The sequence below is a fragment of the Alligator sinensis genome, unplaced genomic scaffold (assembly GCF_000455745.1).
Source record: "Alligator sinensis unplaced genomic scaffold, ASM45574v1 scaffold962_1, whole genome shotgun sequence".
NCBI classification, from domain to species: Eukaryota; Metazoa; Chordata; order Crocodylia; family Alligatoridae; genus Alligator; species Alligator sinensis.
Window position 1 is genome coordinate 356,789 of NW_005842404.1, and position 24,388 is coordinate 381,176.

Sequence of the window (24,388 nt, forward strand, 5' to 3'; positions counted from 1 at the left end):
CCTCAGCCCCCGCCTCCCTCTACCCCTCCCCCAGGCAGGCGGCTGGGTGGCATGTGTGTGGCCTGCACATGGCGGGCACCACCACACTGCACCTGGCATCGCTTTTCCACAAAGCCCCCACAGAGGGGCACCCCTGCCCTCACCCCCTGGCTCTGCTCCCAGTTGCGATATGCCACCTGGAGCCAGCAGCACCCTCGCTCCCTCAGCCCCCACCCATCTTCCCCAGCCCTGCCCCACAGCTCCACTTACCTCCATGCTCTGGGGGCGAAGGGCAAGTCTGAACCAGAGCCCAGCCTTGGCTGCCTCAGAGCCTCAGGCCCCGCCCTCCCCCCTCTCCCTCCCCCTCCAGCTAGGGCTGGGGGTTTCCTGCCCTTTTTGCAATTGGCTCTTGCAGGCTGGAGCTGTGCTAGCCTGCAAGAGCGCTTTGCAAAAGCAGAGAATCCACGGATTTCTCGGCTAAAAAGAGAAATCCACGTTTTCTCCGAGAAAAACAGGGAATCCGTGGTTTTCTCCGCTTTTCCGTGGGAAATGGAAAACCCGGATCCCTGCTCATCGCTACCCTTCCTCAACCCTCAGCTGCCTTTCGCCACCCCCCAGAAGGGCTGGAATGGCTGCATGGTGGTTTTACAACACAAATTCTTACGCTCTTAACTTCTCCTTCCCTCCTATTTCTAGTTCCTGAATGCTATGCTTTATATTATGCTACTATTGTCAGGCAGAGCAGGCAGAAGAGAAAAACACAAGCCTCGGAAAATTGCCTGATGCCACTTTCGTCTCCAGAAAAAAGGATGGCAATGTCACTGCCAGGTGCTTATTCGATACACTTAATACACTTTTAGACCCCAAAAGAAGCCTATGGGAATTCACCATTAGCCTCTCTCTGCCTCACTGTAGATAAGTCCTCGCATTGTGTGAATACATGAGGAACTAAGCTTGCATTTAAATAATCCCTTCACAATTTAAAAATTAATATTTCTGTTTCATATATAAATATGCCAGTATTTGCCAATGAATATCTTTTTTGCCCTGCTTTCAGCCTTCCCTCCTTCCTCCTGCTGTTTCTACGTGCCCCGGTCTGCAGTGCTGTATGCAAGATTTCAAAATACTAAAAACTTACAAATGTAAAGCTCTTCCAAGCAGCTACTTACTGAAATATGCTTCATTAGCTCATTTCAAGGATCATGTATGTAATGTTCCTTTTTCTTTGTTTGTCTTTTCATGTAGCCTAGGTAATTATCCCAAGTAATTATGCTTTCCCCGTGGCTGGTGGCTCCTTCTCAGCACCCCTGGTTGGTGCTGGCCTTAATGCCTCCCCTCACTTGCTATAGTGCAGCTTCTTTAAGAACCCCCATTCTAGCCTGTTCCCCAAGGTGCTTTCCCCATGGCTGGGGGCTCTCTCAGCACTCCTGGTTGATACTAGCCAATGTGCCCTCTCCTCTCACTACTGCTACAGTGCAGTTTTTCCAACAACATGGAACACAACTTGCACAGTCCCTGCAAGCCTCCTAACCACTTGACTACCAGGTATTTATTTATTAGAACACACACACTTACACACATACATGCAAACATACATGCTATCATCACTGTTTTAAAAAGGTCCCCTGCCCAGATTGTCCCTCTAGGCCCATGCTTGACTTGGCTCTATTCCACCAGGAAGGTCAATCTGTGGGCTACATGTGCTACCTTCCTTCCTTCCTCCCTCTCTTGCCTATGCTTTACCACTTGTAGACCCATGGCATCCCAGCTGGTGCACGCACGCACACACACATACTCTCTCTCTCTCTTTTTACAGTAGCAACAGTGCTCAACTGAAATATCTAGCCTGTTCCCCCAGGTGCTTTCCCCATGGCAGGGGACTCCCTCTCAGCATGCCTGGTTGGTGTTGGCCTATGTGCCCTCTCCTCTCACTACTGCTACAGGGCAGTTTTCCCAACAACTCCCTCCCTCCCTCCGTCTTGCCTATGCTTCACCACTTAGACCAGGGGTGGGCAAAATGAGGCCCAGGGGCTGGATGTGGCCCACCAGGCCATTCCATCCAGCCTGTGGGGCCCCTAAAAAATTTCGAGAATTAATATTTATCTGCCCCTGGCTGCCTATCATGTGGCCTTCGATGGCTTACCAAAACTCAGTAAGTGGCCCTCCACCCAAAATAATTGCCCGCCCCTGACTTAGACCAACGGCATCCCAGCTGGCTCGCATGTGCACACACAAATACACACACCCACACACCCCACCCTGCTTTGTGCTTGCAAAAAATGGGTGCTAAAAATGCTCAGTTCTTTCACTGCAGAGAGCAGCTTTCTTTTTGTTTTTGGGTAAAATCTCAAAAAAGGATTTTCCCTAAAAATCAAGACCAAGATTACATGCAAGTTTGAACAGTGTTGGTTGAAAGTAAACTTTGTAATATAATATTATTCTTTTCACAAAACAAAAAAAATTTTCAGCCATATTTTCAGTACTAAGGGCATCCCAGCTTCCCCACTCCATGGTGGGCCTTCCAATACAACCAAGCCCCAGACACCCACCCACACTCAGTCAGTCCTGTTGATGCATGAGTTCAAGCCGAGCAGCTTGTTCTGACTCTAATTCTCCAGATCATTCCTGGGAGCAGTTGGCAAGCTCTCTTCCTGCCTCTTGCCTCCTAGCTGGAGCTCTGTCTGGGGCAAAAAACCTCCTCTGGGTTTTTTTGTGATATAATAACTTTGTAATATAATTGTGATGTATATAGAACAGTTTTGTAATACAATATTATTTTCTTCACAAATAAAAACATTTTTTAGCCAGCTTTACCACTTGAATACCAACAGCTGCTTTCTCCATGGCTGGGGGGCTCTCTCTTCGCACCCTTGGTTGGTGCTGGCCTACATGCCTTCCCCTCCCTGGACAGGCCCTCCTAGTCTCTTCCCCTTGCTGCTTCCGCCATATATGTAAAAAACATAACTGTCAATGCTTGGACTTATAAAAATGTAATGTAAAAATATAAATGTAAAAATGTAACTCATGGTTTATCTAAAGCCTCAATGGAAACAGTACTACATAAATTTGTAAGTGAAACAGAAAGAATCCTGTGTCTTCTCTCATTTGTACCATGTCAAACTATAAGGAATTTTTGCAGTGGTTGGGCAGTGGTTGCTATCAAGGATTATCAAGATACCTTGGTTACTGGGGATCCCCTTGCCCAGGACAGCTGCCCCCAAAGCAGTGTTGGGGGTCCGCGATCAGCCTACTTCAGCCCCGGTCCGCGATCAGCCTACTTCAGCCCCCCCACAGTCTGCACTGTGGGGGCAGGGGGTGGTGGTTACCAGGCTATTGTTGAATCAATTACTCTATTTGCAGGTGAATCCTGTTATAGTTTGCAGTCATGTCCCCAAACCGGTTTTAGACCTGCTTGTCTTCTCAAGTCGCCTGCCACCACAAACCCATCCCCCCTGCCACCCACCCAATGCACCCCCTCCCCTCCATCCTGCATCCCACATAGAGACCTCCTTGAGAGCCCGTTATGAACCCACTCTATAGCTTTTTATAAGACGGACTTTATTCAATGAGAAATAAATATAAAATGGAACATTCATGATAAAAAGGATCAATTCACACAATTACAAAGCACATTCCCCCTGCAGAGCGGCACCTATGTGTGCCGCCAGACAATTTCTAAGCACAGCACCCCTCTCGCTATTTGCCTGTATCTCTAGCCCCCCCATGCTTAACTGCTTCTCTGCTAGTGAAGGTTGCAGCTTGTGTCAATTCTCTTAACTGATCTCTCCAAGTGTCACTGAAGACCTTGCCCCTGGTTTCACAGATATTATGCAGGACGCATGCTGCCACTACGTAAAGGGCAGTGTTGTCAGCATCAGCTTACCTAGCTTGTAGTTGAGTGAACTCTAATGTGCTTTCAAGCACCCAAATGCGCACACTATGCCAGGGGTGGGCAAAATGTGGCCCAGGGGCTGGATGTGGCCTGCCAGGTCATTCTATCTGGCCCGCAGGGCCCTTAAAAAATTTAGAAAATTAATATTTATCGGCCCTGGGCTGCCTGTCATGTGGCCCTCAATGGCTTGCCAAAACTCAGTAAGTGGCCCTCTGCCCAAAATAATTGCCCGCCCCTGCTCTATGCTCATACGGCACTTGCTTAGCTGCTTGCTGAACAGCAATTTCTGTGGGTCACTCACTTGCCTTGTATATGGCTTCATGAACCAGGGCAGGACCGGGTAGGCCAGGTCAGCAAGTATTGGAGGGCCACTGAAACACCCCGGATGACAACTTCCTCCAGTCCTGGGACATATTGGCTCTTGTCCATCATCTCAAGCAGCAGCAAGTTTCAAAACACACAAGCATCGTGTGCGCTTCCTGCCCATCCTGTGTAAATGTTTGTAAATCTGCCTCTGTGGTACACGATGGCTTGCAGAATCACAGAAGGAAACCCCTTTCTGTTTATGAATGAGCCGTTGTCCTGGGATCAGTTTAGGATGGGAATGTGCATGCTGTCAAGTACCCCCACGCAGTTAGGGAAGCACATTTTGTGGTATCCTTCTACCACCTCGCAGGAGTTAGTTAAGCATATGAAATTGTTTGCTGCCAGGTCCTGTTGCAGTTGGCAAACCTCACTGATGGCCCTCCCAGCAGTGCAGGGAGCCACACCAAACTGATTCACAATGTGGTGCAGGCTTGTTGGAGTGGCCCGTTTTATGATGGCCGTGGCAACATGCTTCTCTGGGCTGATGGGTTTCTGCACGACAGTCCTCTGATGCTGGATGTGCAGGTTCAGCAAGCTAATGATGTGGAAGTACGTCTCTTTGCTCATTCTGAATATTTCCAGCCACTGGTCATCATTCCACGTTGACATGACTATTCTTTCCCACCAGTCCGAGCTGCATTTGTGTGCCCACATCTCATGAGGCTTGCCCTGAATGTATGGCCGGGAAGCAGGTATAGTCTTTGGCAACCACACGTGTTTGTTTTAATGTGAGAGCAGATTCCCCACTTCAAATAACAGCATCCTCCTAACGGAAAACCTGCCAAGTTGGCTCTTCATAAGTTTTAAAATACCAGACCAGAGGTAAATTAAGTTGCTGAATCCCATCAGTAGAACCACACATCTGCGATGTGAATGTGCGACAGCCTTCAAGATTAACCTCTGCTTTCTCCTTAGTCCCTCAGGATTCGAAGAAGACATTGTCTTTAGCAAGATTTTGGCCTGTGGAGTGACCTGTCTCAAATGTCTGCAAAAAGTCACCATCCTAGATTAGCATAAAACTACTCCTGTCATTCACATGTCAACAGCTACTGAAACCATGTACAACAGTAGTGTGAGTATGCTTCTGAATGCCATGGGCTAGACTATCAAAAGTGAAGAATTGCTTCAAATGTCTAGAGATTGGACAAATCACACTTCTTCTATGCCTCTCTTGATAAAAGGTTCACACGTCCCAGAACAGGTCCTAACAGCAGGCGCAGGCTGTATCGTGTATCATCTGCTCTGCTTTACATTTTGTTGGCCACGGAAGGGAGCAAGAAAAGTCAAATTTTGGAAGACATGATGGATCCTTTACAAGGATGGGTACCAAACTAGACTTATGCACAAGTTGAGGCACTGATTGACATTTGGAGTGAAGGGAGTGTCATGACGCAACTGGGAAGCCACAGGAATAAACCTGTTTACATCTCTATTTCTAAACAATTAGAGTAACTTGGAGTCAAACATGACTGGGAACAGTGTCACAGTAAGATGAAGGCCTTAAAGTGTGCCTTCCATTGCGTAAAGGACAATAATTCTCGGTCCAGTGCCTCATGTAAAACGATTCCATTTTACAACAAGCTATCATCCTTGAAAGAGATGCTTCAGAAGCTCACATGACTGAGTTTGGGACAAGAGGTATGCATCACAAGGAACCAGACTCCCCAGTGCCAAAGTACTTGTCAAGCCACAGCTACTTTGCAAGTTCCACACGATCAGCCTCCTCATCAAGAACAGAATCAGTCACAGATCAACGACCTTGCTTCAGACTGCTCAAGGGATTTCTTCAGCATGCAGCCAGAAATGAGCTCCCCCCCTACTCTAGTGAACCCACGTGTTTTGGTACTAGACATCCAGGAGGCTCAACAGATGCTCAAAAGAAATAACTCTCCTGTTTATGATGAGGAAGAGGACTCTGACTCAACCATCATTGTGTCGCAGGACTCATCAGGTTCCAAAGGGAGTACTGTGTCAGGGAGGCAATGACAGAATCCTGAGATGGAGACTCCGCTATCCATGCAAAGGGTGACTTGTAAGTAACAGTACTGGTATTAGTAGTGTTCTGGATTTTCAGTTTTACAGATTTACACTTATATAAATTTGGGATGGGGGCGGCGGAGGGAGAACACAGTGTTGCTCCCTGTGGCAGATGCTGCACCTGGGCACTCTGCATGTGCCTGAGGAGCTGTAGCCGCTTCCAGGGGGAGCAGAGCTCCAGGCTCTCACCCCCAATGGGGTCGCTGCGGAGGTAGCTGATTTTTGGTGCAGGGTGGACATGCGGCTGGGGGGGGAGCATTGATCCCATGGGAAGTGGGGTGCATGCTGTGGTGCTGGGACAAATATTTCAGGGGTACAGCCTTAAGAAGATGGTTGGGTGAGAGATAGTAACACTTAGATGCAGGAGTAGAGGTGGATGTCATTTTGTTGAATTTTAGCAAGGCCTTCGATACGGCACCTCATCCCATTCTCATAAATAAATTAAGAGGCTGTGACATAAATGTTTACACAGTCCAGTGGATAGCAAGTTGGCTTACTAGTCACACCCAGCAAGCGGTAGTAGACGGGTCAGTATCGACCTGGAAGGATGTGGGTAGTGGGATCCTGCAAGGTTCAGTCCTTGAACCTGTACTCTTCAATATTTTCATCAGTGACTTAGATGTGGGTGTGAAGTGTACTCTGTCCAAGTTTGCAGATGATACTAAATTGCGGGGTGACGTGCACACTCTGGAGGGTAGGGAACGATTGCAGGCAGACCTGGACAGGTTAGAAAAGTGGGCAGTATGCAATAGGATGTGGTACAACAAGGACAAATGCAGAGTGCTGCACTTAGGGCGCAAAAATATCCAGCACACCTACTGGCTGGGAAGTGACCCTCTCAGCAGCACAGAAGCGGAAAGGGATCTCAGAGTCATAGCAGACTCCAAGATGAACATGAGTCATCAGTGTGACGAAATCATCAGCAAAGCTAACGGCACTTTATCATGCATCAGCAGATACACGACAAATAGAACCAAAGAGGTGATACTTCCCCTCTATCGGGCGCTGGTCAGACCGCAGTTGGAGTATTGTGTCCAGATTTGGGCACTGTACTTCAAGGATGTTGATAGACTCAAGAGGATCCAGAGGAGGGCCACTCGTATGGTTAGGGTCTTACAAGACAAGCCCTATGAGGAGAGACTGAGGGACCTGAACCTCTTCAGCCTCCGCAAGAGAAGGCTGAGGTGATTTTGTGGCCGTCTACAAATTATTTAGGGAAATGCAGCAAGGGATCAGAGATGCTCTGTTCACCAGGGCACCTCCTGGGGTAACAAGGAACAATGGTCACAAACTGACAGAGAGCAGATTTAAGCTAGATATCAAGAAAAACTTCTTCACAGTAAGGGTGGCCAAAATTTGGAAAGGGCTTCCAAAGGAGGTAGTGCTCTCCCCTACCTTGAGGGTGTTTAAGAGAAGGCTGGATAGGCATCTGGCTGGGGTCATCTGACCCCAGCACTATTTCCTGCCTAGACAGGGTGTTGGACTCGATGATCTGTTGAGGTTCCTTCCAACCCTATCATCTATTAGGCTGTCAGTGGTAATTCTTGAAGTGGCAGTCCTGTTAAAATAATTTAAGATGACTCACTGTTCTTTACAAATCTTCAAGAACTGATGAGAGCTTTCTTTTTGTCTGTGGACAGGTGCTCCTTCATCTTCATCTTCAAGAGCAGCTGCTAACGCTCAACGTCAACGTAATTATCAAAAAAAAAATCAAGAAGCAGCTAAGGAAAGTATTCTTCACCTACTGACAGATGCGTCTGAAAGCATGGCTACATGCAGTGCAGAAATGACGTCCGAATTGAAAAATGTGTTCAATGTGTTAAAGCGTAATAAGCAAGCCAATTTGGAGGTTATGAAATGCACTAGTAATGACATGGTACAATGTTTTAAGAAACTAAATCAGAAGGTTGATCTCATTTTGAGGGGGTATCAAAGGTTCAGACAGGAGTTTGTAACAGAATTTCATGAATGCCAATGTACTGGGAGCAGCATTGAGAGTAGCCCCCCCCAAAAATCTCTCCAATGTCTTGCAAAGGAGAGCTGTGCCTTGTGTAGCGGCAAGAGGAGAGCCCCAAGGCGCTTCAGGGATGATGATGAAGAGGAGGAGGGGTATGCTGATGTGACCTGCGGAGGGTGCAGGAGGGGTGCATCTCGTCAGGGACAAGGTTCTCATAACTAGAGTTTTCTATGACCCCCCCAGGATTGGTGTGCTTCTCCCTCCCTCATATACTGCCAACCCAGTATTCGCAAAGCAGATTGCACTTCAATGTACTGGGGGCTGCGTGGGGTCTGTGTGACCCAGGTTAGGTTCACAATCTATATCTCTCTTTTCTCTCTACCTACATTAGGAATTTTTTTGAAATCTCTGATAGAAATAAAGTATCGCAAAAAGACTTTGAAAAGTGCCCTGTATTTTTATTTTCCATACAAGAGGCTGGGTGAAAATCTTTTGTGGGTGATAAAGGGAGGCACCCTGTGCCCACCTGATCTCATGTAGGTGTTCCTTTGCCACCTTGGAGTGTGCGCCCGGGGTTGGCCGCAGTGTTTGTTCCTGTGGTCGAGGCAAGGGCTCGTGTTCTCCCTGAGGAATACCTTGAAAGTCTCGTACCATAATTTTGGTCTTACTTTCAGTGGCGGGGCTCCCTCCTGTAACCCCTTGCTGGTCAGTCACACTTCCTAGCAGGTATCCTTGGGGCTCCACCTCCCCTACAACCTCCCCTACATGTGCCAGCCTTTAAGACAGCCACTTGATGACTGATTGGCTCATCCTCCGGTATTGCCTCCTAGACCCTCCTCGTCCGCAGGACTCCTTGTGATCCCACCCTGTCCTAGGTCTCTTTGGGATGTCAGACTGTTCCTGCCACTATGTCGGATCTTCTTGGCTGCACTGCATTGCTGTACCAGTCACTCCTATCCCTGAAGCGCCACTGTTGGCCCTAATCCCTGTCTCAGGGCATTTCACAGCAACTCATAAGAGAACAAATTAACAAAGAAAGAAAAAGGGGAATGGAGTCTTGGCCCTTCCCCACCCATGACTGGCATCTGCTGCTTCACAGTCCCTTGATGCTGTGCTCATCACTTTAACTGCTCGCGGGCCCCTCCAGTGGGCCCACCCTCAGGTCCTTTGATGGTTGTCGGTACCATCCTTCCCCAGCATGGGAGGCACTCTTGCAGCCTGCTCCCTGTAGTGTCTCCCCAGCTGTTCCTTTGCTGCCAGCTTTTATCTTTGCTGGGCAGCATTCCTGTGTGATGTCATCTGCCTGCGCCACTTTGAGCTGGAAATAAAAGCAGCTGACAAATTGTGTGGGTGCTTCATCCCAGCGTGGCTCATCCGTCTCTCTTCTCCCTGGAAAAGGTAAGTCTGCCCTGCCTTCAGGGCTTTCCTTGCGGGGATGGGTTGTCTCTGCCCCAGGTCCTGCTGCAGGAGGGGTCTTCCATGCTCTTGGTTCTGTTCCCTTGGGACACACCCGATAATATGAATTCCAAAGCTGGTGACAGCCAACTTGGGGCCAGCATGACCAAGGCTAGTGTCTTGTGGCTGAGGGCACTTGTCAAGTAGATCACAAGCCATTAGGCATTTACAAAGGCATTAGGGGAAACACCCTATATAATGTAGCATAAATTAGGTATGGGGTACAGCAGGAAGACAGACAGCTGCAAGATTCCTTTGCACTGCCCAATGTGCCAACCTTCTCATCAGGCATGGGCACCCACTTGGGGTACTTCCCCCTACTCCACGGGTAACATGGATAATTGTAGTGCACGCTACTGTGGTAAGTTGGCGGATGGTAGGGTAGCTTGCAAAAGGACTGTGATTTGGAGTTGAATTTTTGGAATGGGGTAATTGCTCAATGTCAAATCAAATCCCCTGATAGTTCTTTGAAGGCCTGACAGAAGAGATGTAGCAACACAGACAAAGGAGGACTGGCATCAATGGGGATACAGATTCATTACTTAGGTACATATGTAATGGAAAGAATTGTTAAATACAGTTATGTCCTGTGATAAGAAAGTCTAAGTACTTGGATTCTCATATTTAGCAACTAGAGACACTACACATTGTACAGTACAAATTTCAATTCTTTTTTTGGCAGAAGTGAAACCTGGCAGAGGAGCATGATGACGGAGGAAGAAAAAAAATTGTCTGTCTGTCTGTATTCCTTTTCTTTGTAAAAGTTAAATTATATGATTAAATTAAAGTATTTGTTTGTTAACATGTATATGTTTGCAATATGTATATGTAAACAAAATATTTGTTTGTTAAGGGAGAAGAGATTGACGTCATATATCTGGACTTTAAAAAAGCCTTTGATCTGGTGTCACGACCTTCTCATGGAAAAAATGGCCAACTGTGGCCTCAGCTACACCACAGTCTGATGGCTGGGAAATTGGCTCCGAGGTCGGACCCAGAGAGTAGTGGTCGATGGTAGCAAATCATTATGGTGCTCTGTGACCAGTGGCATCCCCCAAGGCTCTGTCCTTGGACCAGTTCTCTTTAACATCTTTATCAACAATGTGAACATTGGTGTCAGAAGCGCACTGGCTAAGTTCGCTGATGAGACTAAACTTTGGAGCGTGGTGTCCACACCTGAGGACAGGCTAGTGATCCAGGCTGACTTGGATAAACTTAGTAAGTGAGAAAATAAAAACCTGATTATGTTCAATACTGATAAATGTGAGGTACTCCACCTCGGGGGGGAAAAACCTCCCACAGCATACTTATAGGCTCGGCAGTGCTATGCTTGCTAGCACCACGGCTGAAAGAGACTTGGGGGTCATAATTGACCACAAGAGGAATATGAGCCACCAATGCGATGTCGCAGCTGGTAAAGCAAACAAAACGCTGGCTTGCATCTACAGATGCTTCTCAAGTAAATCTCAGGATATCATCCTCCCGCTGTACTTGGCCTTGGTGAGGCCACAGTTGGAGTGCTGCATCCAATTCTGGGCTCCACAATTCAAGAAGGATGTTGAGAAGCTTGAAAGAGTCCAGAGGAGAGCCACATGCATGATCAGAGGGCAGGAGAACAGGCCTTATGAAGAGAGGCTGAGAGCCATGGGACTCTTCAGCCTGGAAAAGCACAGGCTCATGGGGGACCTTGCGGCTGCTTACAAGTACAAAAGGGGTGTACATCAGGATGTGGGAGAACGTCTGTTCACCAGAGCACCCCAAGGAAAAACAAGGACCAACTGTCATAAACTCCTCCAAGACCATTTTAGGCTGGACATAAGAAAACATTTCTTTACTGTCCGAGCCCCCAAGTTCTAGAAGAGACCCTTCCAGAACTGGTGCAGGCACCTACTCTGGACTCATTCAAGAAACGTTTGGATGCTTATCTTTCTGGGATCCTTTGACCCTAGCTGACTTCATGCCCCTGGGCAGGGGGCTGGACTTGATGATCTTCAAGGTCCCTTCCAGCCCTAACATCTATGAAATCTATTAAGTTAATTTAGGTTATTAACATTTTTTGAATACAATACGACCTTCCGTGTGCTTGCTGGAACTAAGGAAAAAGCAAAGAGGGTGGAATAGGAGCAGGAAAATAGTGGCTGGGGGGAGCAGCGGAATTAAATAGCAGTGGTTGAGGCTGGCTGGCCAGTGGGGGCTTGGGGGAAAAAAAGTTTGGGGTCTGGGTGGAAAGAGGCTGAGGCTGGCTTGGCCAGCCGGCTCACTGTGATAAGCAGCACGCAGCACAGCAAGGGTGGGTAGGGGATAGCAGCACTGTTGGGGGAACACAGGGGTGGGGGTGCCTCTCCAAATCTGGGCAGGAGAAAATATTTGGTGTCTGGGTGGAATGTGGCTGAGGCTGATAAGGACAGCCAGAAGTGAGGTGTATGTGAAAAGGCGGAACATGTTTTTTTGGAAATCTCATTTTTCATTAATCTAAAATAAGGAATAAAATAATCAGTAAAAATTTGCAAGATTAGCACCTAGTGTCCAGTTGAATCAGTGCAGGAGAAATTAGATGAACTTCCATGGCTTCCTGTGGATTTACAAGTGAACCCAAGCAGTACCTAGTGATGCAATAGTTGCAAAGCAGGGGAAGAAAAAAAAAAAATCATGTTTTCAGGCATAAGTCAGATCCACATTACAAATTTAAAACAATAAAAATAACCCTTATGGAAGAAATTTAGGAGGTAAAAATAAAACATGTCAGAGATGCTTTAAATTATCACAAAGAAAAAACCCTAAAACAATCAAATCAGCTGATAATGTGGATACAAGGCATGATTTAGCTAACTTAATGGTGATTTTGTAATGTGGACACTGGAAAAGTGTAATGTGGTAACAGGAGAGGTATTACATGGAAACGCGCCTCCAGAGAAGAATTAAACATGCAGCCAGAGCGCCTTGCTCTAGTGCAGCCCCCCAATTTCAGGCCTGTGCTGCTGCAGGCATGTGGCTGCATTTCCTGAATCAAAGGTCTGTTTACTTCTGTTTCAATTTAATCTGTGCAGCTTAGACTAACCTGCAAAGACTGAATAGATTCAGCCTCGGGTTTTTTGACTGACTGTACCTAGCCTAAGGGAGAATAAAAGGCAAGCTAAAAACTCAAGATTCCATCACAGGGTTCCTACTGAATCTCTGGCTGTAAATATCTGTTTTTCCTCCTGTGTTATACAGTTTGAGGAAGGTAATTCTGTCTACTCTTTACTAGAATTAATCACTCCTAGTGTACTTTGCCAGCACAAGGAAATCTGACTTTCAGCTTTGCCACTAGGTCTTGGAAAGAAAATTTGAGTGCAGCATCCTCCACGTATGGTAGTCAATCCCATAACAAACTAACAGAAGTCATGTCAAACCAGCAGGGAACTCTTCCAAACAGGTTCAGGACACAATTTAAAGTAACATTCTGTAATTGAAAATTCAAAAGTTAAAACTAGCAATAATCAACGTTCCATAATAAATCTTCGCTTTCAAAAAAGGAAAGCCAGAGGAAAAAATGATCCTGCAGGTATCTAGCAAAGGAGGCACCTAAAAGAAAAAGCTATAGGGTTTGAGGTTCTTCATTTCAGTACCTGAACATAAATAGCACCAAAGCAGAAAGAAACACCCAACTTCATTAGAAAGGGACTCATCACTTGGGGAAAAAAATTACCTCATCGCTTGGGAAAATAGATTAATGAATTCAAAATTCATACAGTTCACAGATTAATGTGTTTTGAGACCAGAAATATCTTATATTATTAATGTTGTTTTGATCCCTTGTACAACACAAGACCTCACTTAATTACTGCAGCAACCATCACTTCTATTTGAGTTACATCATATCTTTTAAAAAGTCATCAATTTTGTCTTAAATACTTTAAGTGGTGGAGACCTCATGGGCTAAGTACAGACAGTCAAAAAACCCAAGCCTGAATTGATCCAGTTTTTGCAGGTTCGTCTAAGCTACAAATATTGAACCAGTAAGCAAATGAACAGAATTCACTTTTAATTCAGGAAACGCAGCCACATGCCTGCAGTGGCTCAAGCCAGAAGCCAGGGGGTGCTACAGCCTGGTGCTCTGGCACATAGGCAGCATAGGCTGTGTGTTTGCTTCGTCTTACTGCTGCCGGAAGTCTCTAGAATTTGCTGTCCACAAGCACAACAGTAGGACTCTGCAGGGTTGTTCATCACTTCCTCTTCCTGCTTCCAGGTGCCTCTGAGATTTGTAATCCACAGTCGCAGCCAGTACTAAGCAAGCCAGCAGAACAGAGCAGCTCTGTAGTCAGGGGAAGGTGAGTTTAATCCTTGTCCCTGGCCCCAGACACTAGCTGGGGTTTGCCTGTGGGGGGAGCAGTAAGCCGGCCAGTGAGCCAGCCCTCACTGCTCCAGTTAGACTGCTCTAGCTGGAGCAGACAGCACAGCACAGAGCTGAAAAGCATGCTGGGATACTGAGGGACTGCAATTTAACCAAGAAGGGGTCTGGTACAGAAGTTTCATAAACCAGTTTGACCTAAATCAGTTAAGTCTGATACTATATTCAATCAGGTTTATCTTAAACCAGTTTCAGACATTCTGAAACTGGTTTATGTGCACTGAACTTCTGTTCTGTTAAAGGTTTAAATCAGTTTCTTATTACTTAAACCAGTTTATGTATAACTTCTGTCCCTAGCCACAATGTCCCTAGATAAAGTGTTTTGGTAAACCAGTTTGACCTAAATCAGTTAAGTCTGATACTATATTCAATCAGGTTTATCTTAAACCAGTTTCAGACATTCTGAAACTGGTTTATGTGCACTGAACTTCTGTTCTGTTAAAGGTTTAAATCAGTTTCTTATTACTTAAACCAGTTTATGTATAACTTCTGTCCCTAGCCACAATGTCCCTAGATAAAGTGTTTTGGTAGTTAGTTACCCTCACTGTTAGACCACTGGCAGATGTTACACTTAAGATGTGATTAACCAGTTAATCATGTCTTAAGTAATAACCTGTAAGGAAGCAGTAATTAGTAACCCTTAATTAATAAGTAGCTCAAGCAATTAATGGTGCGATAAAACGGAATAAAATAGGTGTAATCACTTTGTGGCTGGCTCCCATTGCACCTTAAATTGAAAGTGTGGCCACTTCCAGACTCAGGAGCATACCAGAGCCCTTCAAGACTCCCATGTGCTCCCAAGGCTTGGAATCCCAGTCAGTTGATCAGTGCTCCTAGCTGAAGGTGCACACCGGACCCTTGCAGGGCTCTGCAGCACTCCCCTGGCACTGATCAGCACTCCCAATCACAGAGGAATAATGGACCCCCTGGCTCCTGTGTGCTCCAATGCCTAGGAATACTGACTAGCTGACTAGCATTCTGAGACATGGAAGCACCAGGCCCCTGGCTTGCTACTTACCAGTGCATGCTGAGCCCAGAATCATGTCCCACACCAGCAACAGGGTGCGACTAGAATCTGATCCTTGATCTGACAAACATGCCTCCTGCCACACATGTGTGGCAAGTCAGGAGGAGTGATTGCTGGGACTGAAGATCTGATTCCATAGTGCCTTTAACTGAATGCCTGTCATGAGCCTTAGAAACAGGCACCTATTTCTAGTCTTCATTTGTTTAGCTTCAGCTTCCAGTCACTGGTTCTTGTAATGCTTTTTTCTGCTAATGAACTGTCTGGATTGGCACCGATATAAAGAAAATTGGCCGTGTCGGAAAACAACCTAACGTGGCTGATAATGTGGTTGATAAATGGCCTGTGTACGCCTGCAGCCACGGCACAGCATGTAGGCGGTGAGGAGCACAGCCTGGCAGCTTGAAGAGCTGAGTGCAGCTGGTAAGTCTGCTGTGGTGGATGGGGAGAGGGGAAGGAAGGGGTGGGGCAGATCAAGACCCCTGTGGTGAGGGAGGGAGCGGGGCTGGAGCAGGCACTGCCCAGCCGGAGTCGGGCAGGGCACTGGACAGAGCTGCAGCTTGTCTGGGGACTGGGGAAAGAGAACAGCTCCTGATGCTGCATGCACTGTGGGGGGGCGTGGGGGGGCATGTACCCCCCAGATCTGCGTGGGGCAGGGTGGGCTGCAGCTGTAGGCTGGGGCTGTGCAGGGCTCTTCCCAGTGGGGGAGCTGGGCTGGGCTGCACTTGGGGGGCTATGGTGAATTTTGGCATCGCTGCAGCCCTCCACCATAGCCCCTGTCCCAGCACCACTGCCCACCTCAAGCACAGCCCGGCCCAGCCCCCACCAGGAACAGCCCAGCACAGCCCTGGCCCTAGGTCCAGCTGCCCTGCCCCACACAGATGCGGGCTCCTCCCCGGGCCCTCCTGGGGTGCACACATCAGCAGGAGCTGTCCCCACCTCTCTGCACCGCCCCCCCCCTGAGACGAGCTGCAGCTCTGTCCCACACCTTGCCCCACCCTGGCTCAGCAACACCTGCCCCAGCCCCTGCCTCAGTCTCACTCCCTCCCTCACTGCAGGGGCCTTGATGCATCCCACCACACCTGTTCCCTCCCCCCTCCCCTTCCACCTCAACAAACTTACCAGCTTCACACAGCTCTCCATACTGTATCAGAAATTGAATCGGTATCAGCTGATATGCCTCTTTAAAAATCGTCTATCGGTATCAGCCCCCAAAATCTCTATTGGTGCACCCCTATTAGGCCACAGGAAACTAATTAACTCCGTCATAGGTTCATAGATGTTAGGGTCGGAAGGGACCTCAATAGATCGAGTCCGATGGTTAGTATTGTAACCACAAGTACTATCCCATGGTGGCATTTTTTAGTGAGAAGCAACACACATGTAGATGCTGATGAGGCTGGCTGGGGTACCAGGGTGCTTCAGTGGGGGGGCTGCCAGCCCCTCCGCAGTACGCCGAGTTGGGTCAGAGCACTCCCAGGCTGGCAGGCTGACCCCCCCAACTCTCTGCTGGCCAGGGCTGCTCCAACCCAGTTCAACATGCCGTGGTCCCAGGCACAACTGTAAACGTGGCACATGGGAGCAATAAACTCTAGTGCAATACACACCGGAGTTTATTGTAACATAAATTTCACATGTAGACACGCCCCATATAGAATATTCTAATATAGATCTAAAGCACACTAAGTAAAAATAAAACTCCCTCTTCCCAGTCCTACCTGCCATTCTACTGCTTAAACATTCAAAGATTGCTTTCACCTTCTTGGTTATGGAAGTTATGAAATCTCCTGTGCTGAAGGTTTTCCAGAAGAGATGCTGGATAGGACTTTTACTGGCATGGTTAGGAACAGCAAATCCTGCGTTTGTTCCATTTGTTCAGGGGGTTGGATCAGATGACCCATGAGGTCCCTTTCAAATCTATGGTTCTGTAATCATAGGTTCATAGGAAAGTAGGACTGGAAGGGATCTCATTATGTCACCTTGTCCAGCTCCTTGCTCAACACAGGATCATTCCTAAGATATTCCAGCCAAATGTCTGTCTAAAGATATGGACCTGTAGGTTATAGCAGTAACCAACTGGTACTATGAACAGCAAGTTTGTTTGTGATTTTAGCTGATGAGACAGTTTTGGTTATTGTTAGGGGCCTACCTAAATTGTGATGAGACAAAAGGTATTTTGTCACAGCCTGCTAGTAGCATGCAGAGCTGATTTTGTGGGCATTTCATGGAGGCCCTGCCCCTCAGCACTGAGCGGTGGAAAAGCCTGGGGGCAGCGGAAGGCTAGGGAGGAGAGATGAGAGAGCAGCTGCCGTCTTGACAGCTGGCATCCCTTTGTGTGGCCCTGCTCCTCAGTGCTGATTGGCAAAGAGGCCCCAGCAGGGGAAGAAAGGATGTGAGGGCAGCCTCAATCTTGATTGCTGGCTGCCCTTTGTCTCTTGGTGCTGATTGGCAGAGATGGGAGGAGAAGGGACAAGGGGGCAGCTGCCATCCTGTTGGCTGCCCTTCATGTTGCCTCACCAGCTAGCGCCTTCCCCTCCCAGCAGCACTGACCACTGGTTCCCACTGGAGGGCCAGCATTTTATTTTAATTAAGATGTTGTTGATTTAATGGATTTTGCGGACAATCCAAGATTTTGCAGTTTCCACAAAATCTACCAAACTGTGAATTAAGTAGGTCCCTAGTTATTGTAAGTCTGAGCTCTACATACTCAAAGTCAACTATGTGCCAAGAGCATATATTTTCCTATTAAAACCTGTTTAAAGAAATACACACATCATAACCAGAATATTCCAGAGTCATACACTTTGTTAGGTAGGCATTCTGTCAGAAATACTGAAAGGGAAAGGGTGACCCTCTGTGGCTGGTTATATTAATAAGCAGGAAGATTTCCTTAAGATTTTTCAAAATATTTATCCTAGGAAGTATCTTTTTCATATGCAAAATGTAATAAGAGAGAGAGACTCAATCATCAATTATTAATTATATCCTAACATCTCCTGAATTATATTTCTTTGTACATGAAGAGATCTTAGGAGAAAATACTGTATTATAATTTTTAATGGCTCTTTAATGGCCAGTCATAATAACAATTAATTGATTTGGTGGGTCTGCTTGTAATTCAAATTTATGGTTTTGTATTCATCTCAGGCACTACTAAATTGAAAAAAACATGTTTTATAAAATAAAATGATGAAAGTATAGATCTAGGAGAAAAGACATCATGCTAACTCAAAATAAAAATAGAATCCACAAGCAGATATTGAAACTTATCACTGAAATACTGCAGAACATAAAATCAGTTAACTTAAAAAAAATCATCGTCTCATAAGACTAGGATGCCTCAAAGCAAAGGGAACACCAATAATGCTCTCAAGAGCACTGGAGAGGCAAATTTATTAATTTAAATAAATATAACAGCAACATTAGCACCTCCAGTAAGGGCATGTGGCTGTTCAATATTAATCTATGATCACTATAAATGACTGATTGTAAACAATAGGTACCTTGTAGCTACCTAGTGTTATTGAGGGCTGACTATATAATTGAGCTCAATGCAATAGTAGGTTTTCACAAAAATAGCCAGGAGGGCCAGAGAATGGACAGATTAGCAACAGAAGGCAAGTTGAGTCATTAACTAGACCCAGGCTAGGGACAGACATTCAAAAAGCCGAGCCTGAATTGATTCAATCTTTGTAGGTTAGCCCTTTCCCCCTCTTACTATGAGACCCTGCTTAGGCTCTGCTGCTTCTCTAAGCACAATAAAACAAGGGATGGAGCAATCCGCGTCTAATCTGAAACACAGGGAACCAAAAAACATTGACTTCAAAATAAACATACCAGTATTAATTTGCATATGTGCAAATTACTACAGGTATTTACAGATTTAGTTAATCCAGAATTGATCCATTTCATCTTTTTTTGCAAATTGCTGGAAGATTTAGTACAAGTATTCTACAAACATACTTTTAAGCAGTATTTTTGTACTTACTTATATATAGTACAAACTATGCATGATATTAGTCCAAAGACAAAAAGTTTGATTTATCACATAGTTCATTAGGCTGGGCCCCACCAGAGTCAACAGCATTTCAAGCCATGGTGACCCCACAGCTCAGCACTGCTCACTGTGTGTGTAATCCAGATACTCCTCACAAAGAATCCATGTTGCTAATTGGCTCCTCACTAATGACTGGAACCATGTGTTGTTACAAGTCCTGGAACCCTCCACAAATTTATATGCAGATGAGGCATAGAACCACCTGGTTTGCCTCTACCTCACGGAGGATGGGGCCACACAGGTCAGATGCAATGGGCCAAGAGAGGGGGCAACAGAGCCTCTCATCTACAGAGAAGTTTTGTGACGTCTGCCAGACATTTAAGGCTGGTGAAGAAATAGGAAACATCAGAAATGGGAAAGAAAGGTGCTGCTCAGCTGTGGGAGTGAAGAGGAAGTTGAAATGTATTCAATGTAGTGGTTCACTATTTTGAGTTGTTTCTACAGGGAGGGATGCCAATGTGACTCCATATTTAAAAAAGGCTCTAGACAGGATGCAGGGAACTACAGGCCAGTAAACCTAACTTCTGTTTCTGGAAAAATGCTAGAAACGAAAAAGAAAGAGTTGTTCAGCACATGGATGAACATGACTTATTGGGGAGAATCAATGCAGATTTGTCAAAGGGAAATCATGCTTCACCAACCTATTATAGTTCTTTGAGGCTGTCAATAAGCAGGTGAATTGGGGCAATCTAGTTGACACAGTATCTTTGGACTTCCAAAAAGCCTTTAACAAGGTCCCCCATCAGAAGCTCTTAACTAAATTAGGTAGTCAGGGGACTACACGGAATGTCCACTCTTAGATTAGTAATTGGCTCAAATATAGAAAGCAATGAGTGACTATAAAGAGTCAGTTTTCAGGATGGAAAGAAGTAAACAGCAGACTCTTCTAGGGATCTGTGTTGGGACCACGACTGTTTAACATATTAAAAAATGATCTGGAAAAGGAGGCAAGTAGCGAGGTGGCCAAATTTGACTAGTACACAAAGCTATTCAAAGTGATAAAGACCAAGGTAGACTATGAGGAATTACAGAAGGATTTAGCATAACAGCAAATGGGCAACTAAATGGTAGATGCAGTTCAATATAGATAAGGGTAAAGTGATGCAACTGGGCAAAAATAACCCAAACTATATCTACACTACAATGGGCTCTACATTAGCTGTTACCACACAGGAAAGAGATCTGGGAGTCATTGTGGATAGTTTGCTAAAAACACTGGCTCACTGCTCAGCAGCTGTCAAAAAGGCAAACTAAATGGTATGGATTATTAAGGAGGAAATTGTAAATAGAACAGAAAGTATTATTATGCCTCTTTACAAATCCATGGTGTATCCACTCCTTGAATCTTGTGTCCAGTTCTAGTACCCTCACCTCAAAAAGGATATAGAAGAACTTAGAGAAAGTACAGAGAAGGGCAACGAGGATGATCAATAGCATGGAGGGGCTTCTGTGACAGAGCAGCCTTAGTGCTCCGTTACTTTAAGGGCTAGACCAGCGAGAAGGCAGGTGCCTGATGCAGGCGGCCATTTAATGCTCAGCTCCTTGCAGGTGGGGAGAGCAGTTTGAGACCAGCCAGCAGGGAAGAAACATCTCCCTCCTGAGCTCTGGCTCCAGGATCATCTTGGAGGTAAGGATGAGGCTATGGGGAAGGAGGAGGCCTCATCGGTCCTGGGCGTGACTTGAAATCGCACCCTGCTGGGGAAGGGTGGCTTGGTGGGGCTCCTGGTGTCATGGGAACCCTCAAGAAATGCCAGGCAAGATACCACCCTAGTGAAAGGCAAGGAAGGGAACCTAAAAACCCCATCCCCCACATCCCTGGTGGATTCAATCTACAAAGGGGGAGCCCCGGCTCACAGGAGTCCTGAGGCAGGGTCCAGGTCGGTGGAGGGACCTGGAGCAGCGCCCAGGCTTCCCATGAGACCTGAGGTTGCAGCAGCCCTGAGAGGGGGGCAGGCATGGCTGTGGCCACCTGAGCCCCACGGGGTGGAAGATCCCAGAGGAGCCCCAGCGAGGGGGCGGTGTTGAGCCCCAGTGAGGGGGAACAGAGGGCTGCAAGCCCAGTATGTGGGGCCAGGGGCCCAGTGTGTGTTTGTGTACATTTGTATGTTTGCCTGTCTAAAGGAAGAACCAATGCAAACACTGGAGGAAACATCTGCAAGGCATGGGACACATAATGGGAGGCTGGAGTGTGTAAGCACTGCCCCGTTACAACTAGGGCACTCAAAGGGCAGCCTCCTGACTACTTAACATCTTAATTAGATAACAACAAGGAGTGGCAGGCGAGCAAGGTGGGTGGTTTGCCTAGAGATGGGGGCAGACTGGTATTGGCACCGGGCCTGGAAGTTGCCCTTATCACAGCTTCCATAAAAGGAGAAACTAAAGAGAGTAGGCCTACTTGGGGAAAAAAAGATGCTCTGGAGGAACATAATAAGGGTTTACAAAACACTAAACGGTGAAGAGAAGGTAAATAGGGATTTATTATTTACTCTTTCAAAATAAAACAACTAGGGGTCACAAAATAAAACTAGTAGGTAGTAAATTTAAATCCAACAAAAGGAAATTCTTTTTTGTACAGCATGTAATTAAAGGGTGGGACTCATTTCCACCAGATGTTGTTGAAGCTGGCAGTTTAGCTAGATTAAAAGAGGGATTGGACAGATTCTTGGAGGAAAAGGGCATAAGTAGGTATTGAGCATGGGAGTTAGGGATACAGCCTCTGAATTAGAACTTCCTAGACTTTAAATGCTGGAGGCTACAAATTAAAAAGGAGCAGTGGGGGAAGAAACCCTGGCCATACCCAATGCACCCTTTCAGGGTCCACTCTGCCACGGTGTTTATGCAGAATACTGGGCAAGATGGACCTATGGCCTGACCTAGTAAATGGCAATTCTTAGGTTCTTATGGTTCACCACGAGTTGAAAAATTTGACAGAGGTGGATTGAGCTTATCAGGCACTATATCTTATTGAGAAGGGCTGAGCTTTGTGGTAGGTTCCCATCACTACTTTTGCCCAATATGGGCCATGTGTTTTCCAGGAATGCTCAGCATGGGCTGCATTCAGTCGGCTTCATAGCTGTTCTCCATTACTGAATACGTGCTGCTTCTGGCAGCATTTTAATGACAGATGATGTATTTAATGAAGAGGTTTTCCTGTATGCAAAGGTAAGACAAGGGGCTTTTTCCCCTGCTGATTGGGGGGGAAAAACTTGTATTATATTTGAGTAAATACAGTACTGATAAGTTATAACTTTTTACACTGAGTTTCTCAACCAGTAATCAAGCAATTTTAGATACAGAAAACTTTTCTATTTAATAAATTATTTGCTTTAATAATTGCTTAAAACCTGAAAAATATTAAGTGTTCAGAAGGCAGCTTTCATATATGCTCAGGACAGACAAGTTAATCAATTGTCTGTCTTTCCCCACTGCCCTGAATCTAAATGATTCCATTTCAATAATTTACTACTTAGAAATGCTGTCAACCGTTCTAATTTTTTATCTCATAAATGCACAGGAAAGTAGGTCACTGAAAATGGGCTTACACACATACAGTAACACAGAGACACAACACAGGATTAAAAAAAAAAAAAAAGAGATGAAAAAAACTGACCTGCTTCTTTTGGTGTTTGTTTAGGAGGGCTAAAAATAAGATATAACATCTGGAGCAATCTGCTAAAGCTGCACAGCAGTCATTATAGGAAGAAAGTTTGCTATAAATATATAAAAATAAAATATAAATGAATGAAAGCATTTTATCTTTTCTGCAAAATATAAAAAACAATCTACTTTCAAGCCTCAAGTAACATTTTCCAATATACAAAATCAAATGCCAGTACTTTCCCTTCTGCTACACATGCATGCAGACAGTTGCATAACAGCACAATACTGAACTCTGTTGAATTTATAGCAACAATTATTATGGTTGTGTGCCACTAACAATGAGTAAAAGTCTAACTATTCTTGTTCTAGTATACCAAGGAAAAAGAGGGTATGAGGTGCCTTCCACAACCCGTATGCCAAGTCTAGGCAGAGTACCAAAGCTAGTAGCCCTTAAGCACTAAGAGGAAAACTTCAAGTCAGCACAGGAAGCCAGGCTGACGATGAGAACAGGTCCTTATCCTTGCTGCACACCTACCAGTGCCTGATTTTAGTACTGATGGAACATATCTTTCACCATTAGCAATGAAGAACACTCCTTCCTGCAACTGCCCTGACATTATAGCTCCTTCTGGCTGCTATAGCTCTGTATATCTCTCCCTTATCCTTACACATAAAAGCAAGGACATATTTTGGTTTACACACCATGTTATGACTTGGGTAATAGTTTACTTCCAGTACCTGCAAATATCTGCAGAATCAAGTAGGATCAGAATAGGCTATAATATTTATGGGGCCAGAAAAAAGAACAATATGAACTGATCTGAAAATGTAAATTCTGTTCAAAGAAGATAGCTAAATATTTCACATGAGAAGATAATAAATATGGAGGCTGTAGTAATGTTCAAAGGTTAAAGAACAGCATTTATTTGGTCTGTGCTACTCGGGTATTGCTTTTATTATACAATAGCAACTGTTAGCTATGGTCAGGCTTACTGTATAGCTTTTTGGTGCCAAATCAACACCCAGATCACAAGAGAGAAATCAGTGCCCGTAATCAGCAAATACAAGATAATGCCTAATGAACTGAAAATTTTCAAATAATAAAATCCAAGTTTGTACCTGTACTAAATCATACATGGGATCTAGAAAATGTTTGGTGGAATTACCGTAGAAGCGTAGTTTATATTACATTACAAAAAGGCCTCCTTCGCGGCCACATTATTTGGTATTTTAACAAGCTAGAAGTAAAACCACTTTCTTCTTGCAGGGAAAACTACTCATAGTTCTAATCAACTCTAGAACTGACCCATCTTTGGAGACCAGATTCAATAAAAGAAAGCATACTGAAGGTAGAAAGTGGAGAGAACCCCTGGAAACCATACTTTACAAACTGTAGTCAGGTTCTGCCTGCTTTAAGCAGCAGTTCTCTGCAGCACGCTCCCTTTAGTACTGGGTAACCTTGTTAGTAGAAGTCTGAGGATGGATGATTGCTGGGATTGGGAACTTTTCCAGTGAACCCTTGTAGTCATGAGCTAGAGGAACTCACAACAACACCAAAGGCAAAGGCAAATCTCCCACCCTCTACCCCCACAAATTCACCAGCAGCCTTTTTGCTAGCTCCTGCAAAATTC

At 45.6% G+C, this 24,388-nt stretch overlaps 1 protein-coding gene across 3 annotated transcripts in view; it reads right to left on the reverse strand.

Annotated features, from left to right (window-relative positions):
• Positions 1-24,388, reverse strand: part of ARMC2 (armadillo repeat containing 2) — a 171,180-nt gene that overhangs the window by 61,871 nt on the left and 84,921 nt on the right. For all 3 annotated transcript variants that reach the window (XR_001358542.2, XM_025211402.1, XM_025211403.1), the window contains exon 12: positions 22,768-22,867. Coding sequence is in view for 2 of the 3 variants with exons in the window: in XM_025211402.1 (XP_025067187.1) it covers positions 22,768-22,867 (100 nt within the window). In the remaining variant the exon portion in view is untranslated. The remainder of the gene's footprint in view (positions 1-22,767; positions 22,868-24,388) is intronic.